The 12944-nt window shown below is 50.0% G+C and overlaps 1 protein-coding gene across 5 annotated transcripts in view; it reads right to left on the bottom strand.

Annotated features, from left to right (window-relative positions):
- Positions 1 to 12944, bottom strand: part of HYDIN (HYDIN axonemal central pair apparatus protein) — a 392944-nt gene that overhangs the window by 77274 nt on the left and 302726 nt on the right. For 4 of the 5 annotated variants that reach the window (XM_030581746.1, XM_030581747.1, XM_030581748.1 and 1 more), the window contains 8 exons: positions 12198 to 12380; positions 10552 to 10671; positions 8697 to 8856; positions 8419 to 8591; positions 5679 to 5877; positions 4350 to 4449; positions 3616 to 3715; positions 400 to 568 (listed from right to left, as the gene is read on the bottom strand). In XM_030581746.1, the coding sequence (XP_030437606.1) occupies positions 400 to 568; positions 3616 to 3715; positions 4350 to 4449; positions 5679 to 5877; positions 8419 to 8591; positions 8697 to 8856; positions 10552 to 10671; positions 12198 to 12380 (1204 nt within the window). Of the gene's footprint in view, positions 1 to 399; positions 569 to 3615; positions 3716 to 4349; positions 4450 to 5678; positions 5878 to 8418; positions 8592 to 8696; positions 8857 to 10551; positions 10672 to 12197; positions 12381 to 12944 lie in introns of those variants that run through there. The other variant, XM_030581750.1, reaches the window with a different exon arrangement.

The raw sequence follows: 12944 nt of genomic DNA, 5'->3' as shown, positions 1-12944 counted from the left end.
CTTGCAGTGACTCCTGCTGAAAGGGGCTTAGAGTGAAATCTTCTATGCTCCTGCATTATTCTTCTTATAGGGACTTCTTGGCTAGGAAAGGCTAAACCTGGAGCGGCCTCGAGCTTTTTCAAGGTCAGGCTCCTTAATTCCAATCCTAGGAGAAGCTAAGCCTAGAGAGGCCCGGACTGCTGGCTCTTTAAATACCTGTTCCAAAGCTAGAGATGGATGCTCATCCCTGGTTCGGGAACATCATGACAAATACATGGATGGTAGCACTGGATCCCTCAGTTAAGCACTGCATCCTCACTTGTGTGTGACTAGGAATATACACAGCACACAGGGTGCCGTCAGCTAGCAGTCGTAGCCATCACAGCTTGGCCTGTGCCAATGTCTTTACAAACATCTCACCTGGCAGTACAGGATAGGCTTATCTTCAATTTTCATTTCCTTCTTGGAGCGAAAGGTGATCTGGATCTGAGTGGGGCGGTCAACAGCGGCTAAAGTCCCCTTCTGGGGCTGGATGCTGAAGACGGAGTTCAAATTTGGCATGTTGGCGTCAGGGCATTCTAGAGTGAAGCTGAAGGATGGAGACAAAACAAAGACTCCTGTTCTGTTAAGGATGCTAGAGCCAGTCACATAGCCAGGAAGCCCAGTTAAGAGCCTCTGCACAAACACTTAGGAGTGTGAAAAGGGCCATTAAGATCTCACTCAGCTTTGTTCAAGAGATTCCAGATGGAAATTAAAATTGTGGACTTTAGCTTGATTTACTTCCAAGGCCAGATTTTCAAAAGCTCTGAGTTTTCTGTATGCACCTGTCTGTGCATGTAATCTGCATTTTCATGCCTAACTTCCTCGTTTGTAGGATGCAGAATGTGCCCATGCTTTGCAAAATAGAAGTTCTTTAAAAAAAGCCTGACACCTTGTGATGGGGCGTACCAGACCCTCTGAGGCCCCCTGCTGGAGGCCTCATGGCCCTGACACATCCCACCCCAAAAAGGGCAGTGGAGAGAGTTCTCCAAGCTGCCTAGAGTGGCTAGGGCAGGGGAAGGCAACCTATGGCACGGGTGCCAAAGGCAGCACGTGAGCTGATTTTCAGTGGCACTCACGCTGCCCGGGGCCTGGCCACTGGTCCGGGGGGCTCTGCATTTTAATTTAATTTTAAATGAAACTTCTTAAACGTTTTGAAACCTTATTTACTTTACATTCAACAATAGTTTAGTTACATATTATAGACTTATAGAAAGAGACCTTCTAAAAAGGTTAAAATGTATGACCGGCACGCAAAACCTTAAATGAGAGTGACTAAATGAAGACTTGGCACAGCACCTCTGAAAGATTGCCGACCCCTGCTCTAGATCATTAATGAAGATATTGAACAAACCGGCCCCAGGACCAACCCTTGGAGCACTCTGCTTGAAACCAACTGCCAAGTAGACATGGAACCGTTGATCACTACCCGTTGAGACTGACGATCTAGCCAGCTTTCTATCCACTTTATAGGCCTTTCATCCAGCCCATACTACTTTAACTTGCTGGCAAGAATACTGTGGGAGACCATATCAAAAGCTTTGCTAAAGTCAAAACACATCCACTGCTTTCCCCTCATCCACAGAGCCTGTTATCTCCTCATAGAAGGCAATCAGGTTAGTCAGGCATGACTTGCCCTTGGTGAATCCATGCTGACTGTTCCTGATCACTTTCCTCTCCTCTAAGTGTTTCAGAATTGATTCCTCGAGGACCTGCTCCATGATTTTTCCAGGGATTGAGGTAAGGCTGACTGGCCTGTAGTTCCCCAGATACTCCTCCTCCCCTTTTCTGAAGATGGGTACTACATTAGCCTTTTTCCAGTCACCCGGGACCTCTCTCGATTGCCAGGAGTTTTCAAAGATAATGGCCAATGGCTCTGTAATCACATCCGCCAACTCCTTTAGCACCCTTGGATGCAGCGCATCCGGCCCCATGGACTTGTGTTCGTCCAGCTTTTCTAAAGAGTCTTGAACTCCTTCTTTCTCCACAGAGGGCTGGTCACCTTCTCCCCATGCTGTGCTGCCCAGTGCAGCAGTCTGGGAGCTGACCTTGTTTGTGAACAGATCCCCAGGCTGGCAGCAGGCTGAGCAGGGCCGCCGGCCAGGACCCCGGCTGGTAGGGACTGGCAGATGGAACCCCAGACCGGCACCAGGCTGAGCGGCTCAGTAAAATGTATTACTGGCACACAAAATCTTAAATTAATGAAGACTTGGCACACCATTTCTCAAAAAAGAACAGGAGTACTCTTGGCACCTTAGAGACTAACAAATTTATTTGAGCATTAGCTTTCGTGGGCTGCAGCCCACTTCATCGGATGCATAGACTGGATGGGAAAATAGATTCAACTAGCATAATGACCCATACTTAATGCCCATGTTAAGTATTCTCACACCTTCTATGGGCCATCTTGATTATCACTTCAAAAGTTTTTTTTCTCCTGCTGATGACAGCTCATCTCAATTGATTGGCCTCTTACAGTTGGCATGGCTACTTCCACCTTTTCATGTTCTCTGTATGTATAAATATCTTCTTGCTGTATGTTCCAGTCTATGCTGCCGATGAAGTGGGCTGTAGCCCACAGAAGCTTATGCTCAAATAAATTTGTTAGTCTCTAAGATGCCACAAGTACTCCTGTTCTTTTTTCAGATACACGCTAACAAGCTGCTACTCTGAAACACATCTCAAAGGTTGCTGAACACTGGGCTACGGTGACCAGGTATCCTGATTTTATAGGGACAGTCCTGATATTTGGGGCTTTATCTTATATAGGTGCCAATTACCCCCCACCCCATCCCGATTTCTCACCCTTCCTATCTAGTCACGCTAAGAGTGGCTGTGTGGGGCACAGCCAATCAGGGCCCAGCAGCCTAGTATAAGAAGAGCTGCAGGCCAGAGGGAGTTCAGTTCCTTGCTGGAGCTATAGGAGCATGGATGGGGTGTGGCCGGCTGATGGAGCTGCAGAACCCCAGACAGGGGAGCGCTGCCAGAATCTGGAGCAAGGAGGAGCCCTGAACTGGTTGCTGGGACTCCATTAGGACAAGGCCTTGAGGTAAGGGTGAAGGCACCAGGGGGAAAAGGCCCAGGGAATTAGAGCAGTGGTGTGACATAGTTAAAGGGACACAGCAGATGGCTGTGATCTATAGGGTCCCTGGGCTCTATAGACCCAGAGTAGTGGGTGGGCCCAAGTCCCCTCCACCCCCCATTAGCCACTGGGGGAAGTGGCCTGGTCACTGAGGCACCCCAGAGGGGGAACTGAACTGTAGTGCCCAGCGGGAGAGCTGCAGCCAGAAGGCCCGAGAGAGAGTATGCAGGCACATTCACTCACCACTGAAATCTGCAAATAAATGACAGCCATGCCCACTGGGGAATGATTTACATTTTGTTGCGTTTCTTCCTCAGGTGTCACGCTGTGTAACATACGGTTGTTGGTGTGTTGAATATTTGAAAGTGGTGACCTCTGAGCTTTGCTACTTACGCTGATTGTGATCTAGCCATTCCAGGAAGAGGTTATAGCAAGGGGAATAATGGAACAAAGACTGGACTAACGGGGACATCGAATTCTTAGACATCACACAGCTGAAATAGTTAGTAGTTTACCTGTATCCAATCTCATATTTTCCTTTGTTCTTCAGCGACACCATTTGCCGAGCTTCATCCAATACTCTAATGACCCCGAAATCCAAACCACCATCTGTACCTGAAGAGAAAGCCACACGTGGGAGGAGAGAGGGTGATGAATACTCAGGTCTTGCATGAAACACCCCTGCAAATCACAAGATTTCAATCTCCAGAAAGTCAAAGTTCTCCAGAGAAAGTCTTCTCAAAATTCGCCCTGGGATGCTTCACTGCACTTTTTGTTATGTGGAGGAGAACTGCCTGGCTTAGTGCTAAACACTGTGTTCATTTCCTTGTAGTGCTACATGCCTAAAAGTATATGTCCTCTCCAGTCTGTGAGCGGTGCAGCCTTGCCATTTGCTTGCTTAGATAGCCTACATGTCAGAAAGCTGGAAATGTTTTTGTACGGGCTTATTACTATGGTTTCCAGCTCAACACATGAAATAAATTGCATACAAAAGCTGCTTTAACAGAAGGTTAAGGTGAACTCAAGCACTCAAAAGTTAGGAAATGCCAGTATTAAGGTGACCTTAATGCATCCCCTTGGTGTATATATATCATGCTACAGTCTATAATGACATGGTAACTGATTATTTGTTCTACTGGATGCTTGCCTCGTTCAGTTATACATCTGAACCCTGTGCCTAATGAGGGCAACCTTAGTTCTTCTTACTGATCCAGCCAGGCCATCCTGAGTGTGGGGTACAAAGACTGACCTCTGGGGAAGCTGATGTCCAGAGCAACGTCATAGGACTCGGCAAGGATTTGGATGTTTTCGTACTGAACAATCCCCAGGATGTTTTCCATGTCTGAAACCTTAGGCAACAAGAAACAGCTGTCACTCAGCACATCTCTGACCTCTGCTGATGAACATAACGAGTTCTTCATACTGCCAATGGCACCCACCTCCTTCTTTGCCATCAGATTCCAGCATCAGCAGCAATCCAGCTGCAAGGCACTTCCTACCCTGCTAACCTCCTGGGCTGTCCAAAAAGGATTCTGCTGCTGTGTGAAACATCAGCCTAGTTCTCCACCCTTCCAGCAAGAGACATTCACTACTAATGATGCAGTTGATGGTAACCAGCATAGTTTGCAATAAGAGATGTTCCTAACAATCCCCAGCCAAGCTCACGCCGAGGCAGCCTTTCTGAACATCAGCCCAGCCGCAATGTAGGAGGTAGGAAAGGGACGCCTGCATTGTGCCTTTTCCTGTGATTTGTTGCCATTTAAATTTCAAAACCAAGCTTGTTTCCAGCAGGGCCCTGCATTTGGATTCTCTGGCACAGAAGTGGCAGAGGCTGTGCAGGAACCCTAGAGTGACTCCTGATGTGTCCAGTGGCACTAGCCAATGCCAAACGGAGAGCACCATGTCAGCAATCCTGAATCAGCCCAGTCACTGCTCCCTTGACCTGAGCCAACCTGCCTTGGGGGGGGGGGGTTGATTTGTCGTTGGATGGCTCTATCATCTAGGCTTTAGCCCCAGATGACTGGTGGGAACTGGGGCTGCCCCAGACTGAGGGGCAGAGTTGCACAGGGCCACCCCTGTTGGAGGGAGAGACCAGACTCCGGTCCAGCTGGGCTAGCCCACCTGTAAGACTCAGATGTTCCAGGATACACTGGAATATTTTGATTCAAATAAAGAAAAGTTACAGAAACATGAACAAAAATAGCCATCTGTCCCGCTGCCTGCGGGTGCTGCCTCCCCAGCCCATAACACCTCGCTTACCCAGCAGGGCCTCAGATACAAGACGGCTGCCTCACTGCTTGCTTCATTTCCAGGATCCTGCCCTTCTACAAGCTGGTCCCATGGAGAAAGGCCACAGGCCAGAGCTGAGGTGGAGAGGGGAGCTAGAGAAGTGCTCCTTGCAGGTAGATGGCTGTGTCATTCACAACACCTGTTCACCACCGCCCCACCCATCTCACCTGCCATTGGTGGTGACTGCCAAGTACAAACCTTAGTGCCAACCCTCACCAATGCCCTCCAAGGAGTCGGAAGGCAGGGCTACCGGGTTCATAGGTGCTGGGGAGGGAAGCGTCTGCCTCACCTCCAGTCGGATGACCTTCTTAATGTTGAGAGGTTTCGTAGCCTTAAAATGCAGCTGCAGGCAGTACTCTGAGCGGGGACCGATGACGCCCTGGTCTTGTGAGACAGAGAAATCATCTCCCAAGTTCTCCAGGCCACTGAGCCGCCAGGCTACAGGCATTGGGGAGGTGTTTCTCAGGAAAAGCATCTTGGTGTCCTTTCTAAAAGGAGAGGAAGACACTCAGCTGTTGTTGCCAAAGCAGCCATTTTAGTGTTGCATTTGAATGGGGCCCAGGCCAATCCAGTCTCACATGGCCTCTTAAGTCACAAAGATCCAGCTGGACCCACAGGGTTTAACCATATTCAGTTCTTTCTTACTTTGCGTGTGCCAGAATCTTAAATTCAAGTTTTGGGGAGAATCACAGAGTTTTAGTTACAATGAACACAAGCAAAATCAGAACTTAAGTGGCAGATCAACATCTGACAGGCATGGATCACTTTAACTAGCTCCATTCCTGCACATGGGGTCATTCTGATGAACCAGCGTGAGTGGGTCACATCCAGAACCCCAGCTAGGAACAGGTGCACCGGGAAGTATTCATCGGTATTCATGGGAGGACAGTGAATGAGAAGGGATTGATGCAAATATTTGGATCCTAGGCATGTGAACGGGATGTCACCATTTGCGTTCTACATTGTAGACAGTAGTCTATGTATACGTAATCCTGCCTCAGCACGGGAGGATGGATGAAATGACCTCTTGAGGTCCCATCCACCCCTAGATTTCTATGATTTCTCTGTCTGTTTTACTGTGACATTTAATCACTTGAACTTGTGGAATTTAGAGCTAGAAGCTTAAAATAAGGACTTGTTCAACCATAGGAAGGTGGAGGGGCGGATTAGCTGAGGAGACGTGGGATGACAAGTTGCATTCAATGAGTCAACATGCTCCAGTCCTGGCTGGTGAGCAGGAAAACAGCCCTGCCTCCAGGGTGACTTGCAATGGGTGTAAAAGCAGAAAGAACGAAGCCCGACTGCTTGCTTTCTGGTCTGTGGGTACGTCCAGACTACCCGCTGTATCGGTGGGTAGCGATTGGTTTACCAGGGATCGATATATCACGTCTCATCTAGACGCGATATATCGATCCCCAAACGCGCTCCGGTCGACTCCGGAACTCCACCAGCGCAAACAGCAGTAGCGGAGTCGACAGGGGGAGCTGCGGACGTAGATCCTGCACCGTGAGGACGAGAGGTAAATCGATCTAAGATACTTCGACTTCAGCTACACTATTCACGTAGCTGAAGTTGCGTATCTTAGATCGATCACTCCCCCTCCACCCAGTGTAGACCAGTCCTGTTAGATGCTGCAAGCTGGAGGTGGGCTGTGAGAAGGTGGAGGAGATGAGCACTGAGCTACAGAAACCCAGACAAGCAAAGATGAGTCCCTTCTGTTTCCTGTGACATGCGCCTCGCTGGAGGAAGGGTGCTAAAGGACAGGAAACCGGCAGGAGCACTGCAGTCTCACTGGAAAATAAGGGGCTAAAACACAGGAGTAATCCCTTGGGAGCTGCAGCATGAAGCATATTGGTGCAGCCAATGCAAAGATTTGTGAAAAGCCCCAATATCACCGACTGCTTAAAGAGTCCAGCCCAAAGAACAGGGTAATAATTTGGGTCCTAAACATGGGTGTAGTTTGGGGAGTGCAGTGGGGCACATGGGGTCATGTGCCTCTCCCCCCTATTTCTGTGAGCATCGAGCTGCTCCCCATCCCGCAGGCCAGGCAGAGCAAGCCGGGCAGCCTGGCCAGAATGGGGAGCAGGATGGAGCAGATTCTCCAGGTTGCTACCTTGATGCCTCCTGGGTCCTATTGTTCACCTGTTTCCTGTACAACTATGGTGGGGACGACAGACCGGGAGGAGGGGGATGAAGAGAAGAGGCAGTGGGGAAGGGGGGGATAGGGCAAGAGAACGAGAAGATGTAGGAGTAGGGGGAAGGGGATGAGGTGGGGAGGGGAAGGGAGATTGGAGGGGAAGAGAAGGAGATATGGGAATGGTGTGTGTGAGGGGGGAGCCCGGCATGTGGCATCCCCTCAGCTGCAGCAACAGCCCTAGCTGAGAGTCACCAGAGCAGCTGCAGCGGCTGGTGCCAGAGTGGCCGCAGCTCCCATGCTCAGGTCACCACAGCAGACAGCAGCAGCTGGGGCTCCCCCATTAAGCTGGCCTGGCCTGTCCCCCCATCCTGGAACATGCAGCCCAGGTAGCACTCCAGGAGAGGGGAGAGAACCAATGAGCCAAGGAACAGGCTTCAGCATGCGCGCCCGCGCTTTGACCCCCCAGTACAGAAGTCAAATTAGGCAGTAATGGTAGGCAGGGTGCCGTGAAGAGCCCTCGCCATGAGCACACAGCTACAGTGCAGTGGGGAGGTGTGGTTCCCAGACACAAGCTAGCTTTGCTCTAGCTACTGCCTACAAATAGCACAAACTAACAACCTGACTCCAACCCTGCCCAACCAGTTCCTGCTGCCCCAGCCACACTGCTGGATTCAGCATGCTAGCTTGAGGAGAGCTAGAGCACAGGTGTCCACCAGTGCTGGGAATTACGCCTCCCAGCTGCAGTGTACACATACCCGGAGTGAATGAGGAAAGAAACTGGAGATAAAAGGCAAGCCTTTGAGTCAAAATAAGCAACTTGGAAAAAGCAAACAAGGCCTGGCCTGAAGAGCAGGCTCCAGACTATGTTCTGACCGCCCTTCGGAATCCCAACCTGTGCAGCAGCAGCTTCTCAAAATGCAACTGCTTGCGGTCGAGCTCCAGTTCGGGACGCACCCCGTGGCAGCAGATTCTGAAGACCACTGGCTCTGGATTCTCTTTAATGCAGCAGACGATGCTGTCATCAAATATGCCAGGTGCGGTGGGGTATGCCCATATGCTCAGCTCCTGGCACGGCACCCCAGAGAGAAGGAGAGAGAGAACAGGGCATTCATTCAGAGGGGAAAACAGCTCCCAAATCTCGTGAGACTGCGATACCTGTTTGTCTCTTACCTGCTTCTCGCTGGGTTTCAGCGTCATGGTGGGAGGATCCAAGAGGTATGTATTTGCCTTGATGTCATGCTGGAAGCAGAAAAACACTTCCGCTTCCAAAGGGGATGGGTTGAGGATGGTTATCTTCTCAGAGTTGTTGGGGTATCGGAGGGCCTTGTATCTGCAAATGAAACGCACTGTAGAAGAGACAGTGGGCCCAAGAAAGTGCTGCACCTTCACCCTTTCTTATGCCACAGATACAGTGCCTCCTTTCATGCACCTGTACATGCACCAAATCCTGCTTTAAAAACATCCTTATAAAATAGCCCCCTCGTAATCATCATTGGTATAAAGAACATTATAGAACTGAGGGTTACTTCCTTGTAACTGAGTGCTGCGAGTGACCCCTGCAGCCTCACGCTAATGGGATCAATTGACTCTGAAGAGGCCACTCGCAGGAGAAGTGCCAAAAATCGATCTGGCTTGTGGCTTTTTTTGTTTGTTTGTTTTGCTTCTTTATGAGGAATAAATAAGATCTGACTGGCTTTTAAAAATAGTTTAAAACTAGTTCACTTTTTCTGCTTGGTTTTCACCTGAGAAATATCAGGAGATTTCCTTGTGTTCCCTGTTTTGCTGGATATTTCAGGTGCGTGTTCGCACCTTAACTGAAAGGGTGGGAGAGGAAATGCTGAATCCTAGAGAAAGGCATCCTTTTCCCCAAAGTATGCAATAGGCTTTGGCGTTAAATGGTTAAAGAAACAAAAGAGAAGCACAGCATGTTAAAATAATCGCACTAAAAGTCCAGTCTGGCTCTCGCTTGCTTAGCTATCAATGCCAAGGGACAACAGAACACCACTAGTTCTCCAGTCATCCCTACAGTTCCCAAGCAGAACAGAACTGACTTTTTAATGTTAAAACCAGCAACAACACAGCATTCATCACCCTCCCTGGCCAGTAACAGCAACAACTAAAACCTTGTAGCCCTTCTTTCTGGAATGTCGTGTTGCTTACAGCCTCTCGGGCTGAGGATGCACAGCACTGGCAGAACAGCCAAGTGGGCATGTGCTCTACTGACGTAACAATGTCAGCTGCACAAGTAAAACTTTCTACCGTAGCTATAACCTCCAAAACAAACCACCACCACAGGGCGGGAAGCCAACGTTCATTTCTCTGTAGGTCCCCTTTCGAAAAAGAAAGGTGCTTGTTAAAAAAAAAAAAAGCCTCCAACACTGTGGGCCAAATCTGACATGCTGACTAATCACATTGTTGATGCCCAGTAACGTGTGTCTGTTACAACACCCCCAGCTCTTGCATAGCACTTCCTATCAGTAGATCTCAAAGTGCTTTACAAAGGGAGTCAGTGTATCCCCATTACACTGATGTAGAACCCCAGGCCCAGAGAGGAGACGTGATTTGCCCACAGTCACTCAGCAAAGCAGAGTCAGAGCTGGGAAAAGAACCCTGGTCTCCTGAGTGCTGGCCCTGTGTGCTATCTACTAGGTCACACTACCTCCCTGTGCTCTGGCTGGAGCCTGGAGCTGCTTTGCCTGAATTAGGATTTGGCCCACAGACAGGAATCTCTCATTATAAAACATGTGCATGCCTTGCTGAGTAACCAAGGGAGCTCATGAATGTCCTCCCTCTTCTGTTCCCCACTCCTCTCTTTGTGTCCGTCTCTGACTCTTGCCTGTGCCCACCTGGATTTAGACTGCAAGTCCTTGGGGGCAGGGGCAGGGGCAGGGGCAGGGGCAGGGGCAGCATCTCCTCTAGTTACCATGCATTGCCTATCACTCTTTGGGCCATTCAGAATAATAAGGCATCATTCATAACATGCAGCAGCGCTAGGATTCTAGACTCTTGCTCCTTTTGTTGGTACCTGTCTCTCGACTTTCCACAGAGCAAGGGGCCGAAGTGGAACACCCCCGAGCTCATCACGTACTGTTTGAAGATGATGTCGTCAGGCTTCGCACTCTTCCTCCGGTGGGGAAATACCACCCTATAGCAGAGAAGCAGAGTAGTGTGAGGAGCTGCAGGAGCTACCAAGCCTGTAGCTAGAGGTAGCCAGATAAATTTCGGTGAAACATTCTCGTCTTAATTTGCTGATGCAATGAAATCAAAACATCGTGTGGTTTCCTGTCAACTTACCCACCCAACTCCTCGGCAGCCCTGGCTTCCACATGGCCTGCCCCAGAGCTGAGTCTTCATTCTTTGTCACCAAAAATTTGGTTTTCAGTTCAAATCAGAACAAAATCAAACTTCAAGCTAGCAAAAATCCTCCACAGAACAGACTTCCCAGGTCTCCTGTAAGCCTTAGCGCCCTCAGGAAGAGCAGATCATGCCCAGCATCCTGTGCTCAGGTACAGTGGATATTAAACCTTCTATCCTCCCTCCCTGCCCTACCAGCACAAGGCCAAGCCTCTTTCCTGCTCCAGTTCTATCCCGTATCTCGCTGAGAAGAGACATCGCACTCTTCCCACGCAACAAGTATGGTTACAAACTGACACTGCCTGGAGGCTCATGCTCAGTGTACTCAAGGCCAGAAAGCAGACTCTTTCCCGTGCAAACGTGACCATAATCCACCACATGCCCTATGCGAGGTTCATCCATTCCTATACAGTAAAACTCTTCCATCTTTGTGTTTCTGTTCCCTGCCCTTGTGCCCTAAGTACTCAGCTGGTGATTGGGATTCATCAGAAGTGATGTGGAAAGAGCAGTGCAGGCTGGATTCCCTTGAACTTCATCTAAGCAGGAGACCAGTTACAATATGGGTGTGCCCTGAAGCTGGGAGAACATGGTTAAAAGGGGAGTGTAGGAAGCAGCTAGAGAAGAAGGCTGGTTAGGACAGTGGTTAAACTGACTAGGGCCTCAGAGATGTGGGTTCAACTTTAGACTCTGCTGTTGACGTCCCTATGTAAACTGGGGAAATGGCAATGCCCTACTTCACACGCATGTTGTGAGGACAGAGCCATCAGAGACTGTGAGGTGCCCAGATACTGGGAGGGTCACATACATAGCTACTTGTTTTCACTGAACCATATTTAAAGCCCAGACAGCTCCAGGCTTCAGCCCTGTAATGTGGATGTGTTTGGGTCTCACCTACCCCCGACTCAGTTACTCTCAGGCTCCATGACTCACTCCGCTCACCGACAGGCCAGGGAGCTGGAATATGGTGTCAATTAAAGCTGGGGTGTCCCACTTGAACTTGCCTGTTCTCTTCCCCTCCAGTTTTGTGCTTTACTTCCTACTCTCCTGCCTTCTGGCCCCTTGACATGTGTTACAACAACGAAGAGGAGGTCACCACTGCGGGGGGGGGGTGTGTGACATACGTGAGCTAACCAGCTCAGGTACTGTGGCAGTGGTCACCTGAGTGATCACCCAGGGCCCTGGGTGAGCTGCCACAGCTTCCCCACTGTCAGAGTCTCGAGGGTGAGGCTGGAAGGTGGTGTCAGATTCAGCAGCTCAGACTCCCTCTAGCCCTCAGAAGAGCAGCCCAGCAGCTTTACCAGGCATGCAGGTACTGACCTGGGGTCCTGGCTGATGGTAGGGTAAGTGCAGGTGCCTCTGCAGTAAAGCTGGTACTGCCGGCGAGTGCCGAGGATCTCGAAGTTCAGGGTCTGATCAAATTGCCCTGCCACGGTGGAGGAGAAGTGTATCTTCATGACAACCTCTCCATTAGCAGGCACCGTCCAGCGGAAGCTGCTCAGCCTGGTGGTGAGAGAGAACACTTTGTGTGGGTCAGACACCCAACAGGACGAGACTGAGAAAGCTGGGGTAACTTGTAGAACATAAAATCCCAGGAACCCTGCCAGACTGGCTTCTGGGTCAGGACCTGGCACTAAACAAGAATGTGGACACTCCAGCGTATGGCCTGTTAGAGCAGAAGATGGCACCGTACGTGTGACTGCGGTACTGGATTCCTACCGTGTGCTCTACATGAACAGTCCCTGAAGCCTAGCCAGAGCCCGCGGCTAGTGCAGAGCATGGCTGCTCCCCTGCTCAGTGCCAGTAGCTCAGGGGAGTCCATTATACCAGTCATTCTCTGACAACGGCTTCCTCTTTGCTTCCGAGAGAAACTCAAGGAGTTCACTTTGAAGACTGATCCCTGTGAGACTTAGATGAGAGGCCATCTCTTCCCATGACCCACTGGAGGCCTGGCATACTCAGCAGAGGGCCCTCGGGACCTTAGCAATTTGCTCTCACAGCCAGTCTGACAGTCTGCATTGGCTGATCTACAGGGTATGCGACAAGGTCCATCTTCTCTGAGGCACT

Source organism: Gopherus evgoodei, chromosome 12 (genome assembly GCF_007399415.2).
Source record: "Gopherus evgoodei ecotype Sinaloan lineage chromosome 12, rGopEvg1_v1.p, whole genome shotgun sequence".
NCBI lineage: Eukaryota > Metazoa > Chordata > Testudines > Testudinidae > Gopherus > Gopherus evgoodei.
This window is presented reverse-complemented; position numbering and strand designations above follow the sequence as displayed.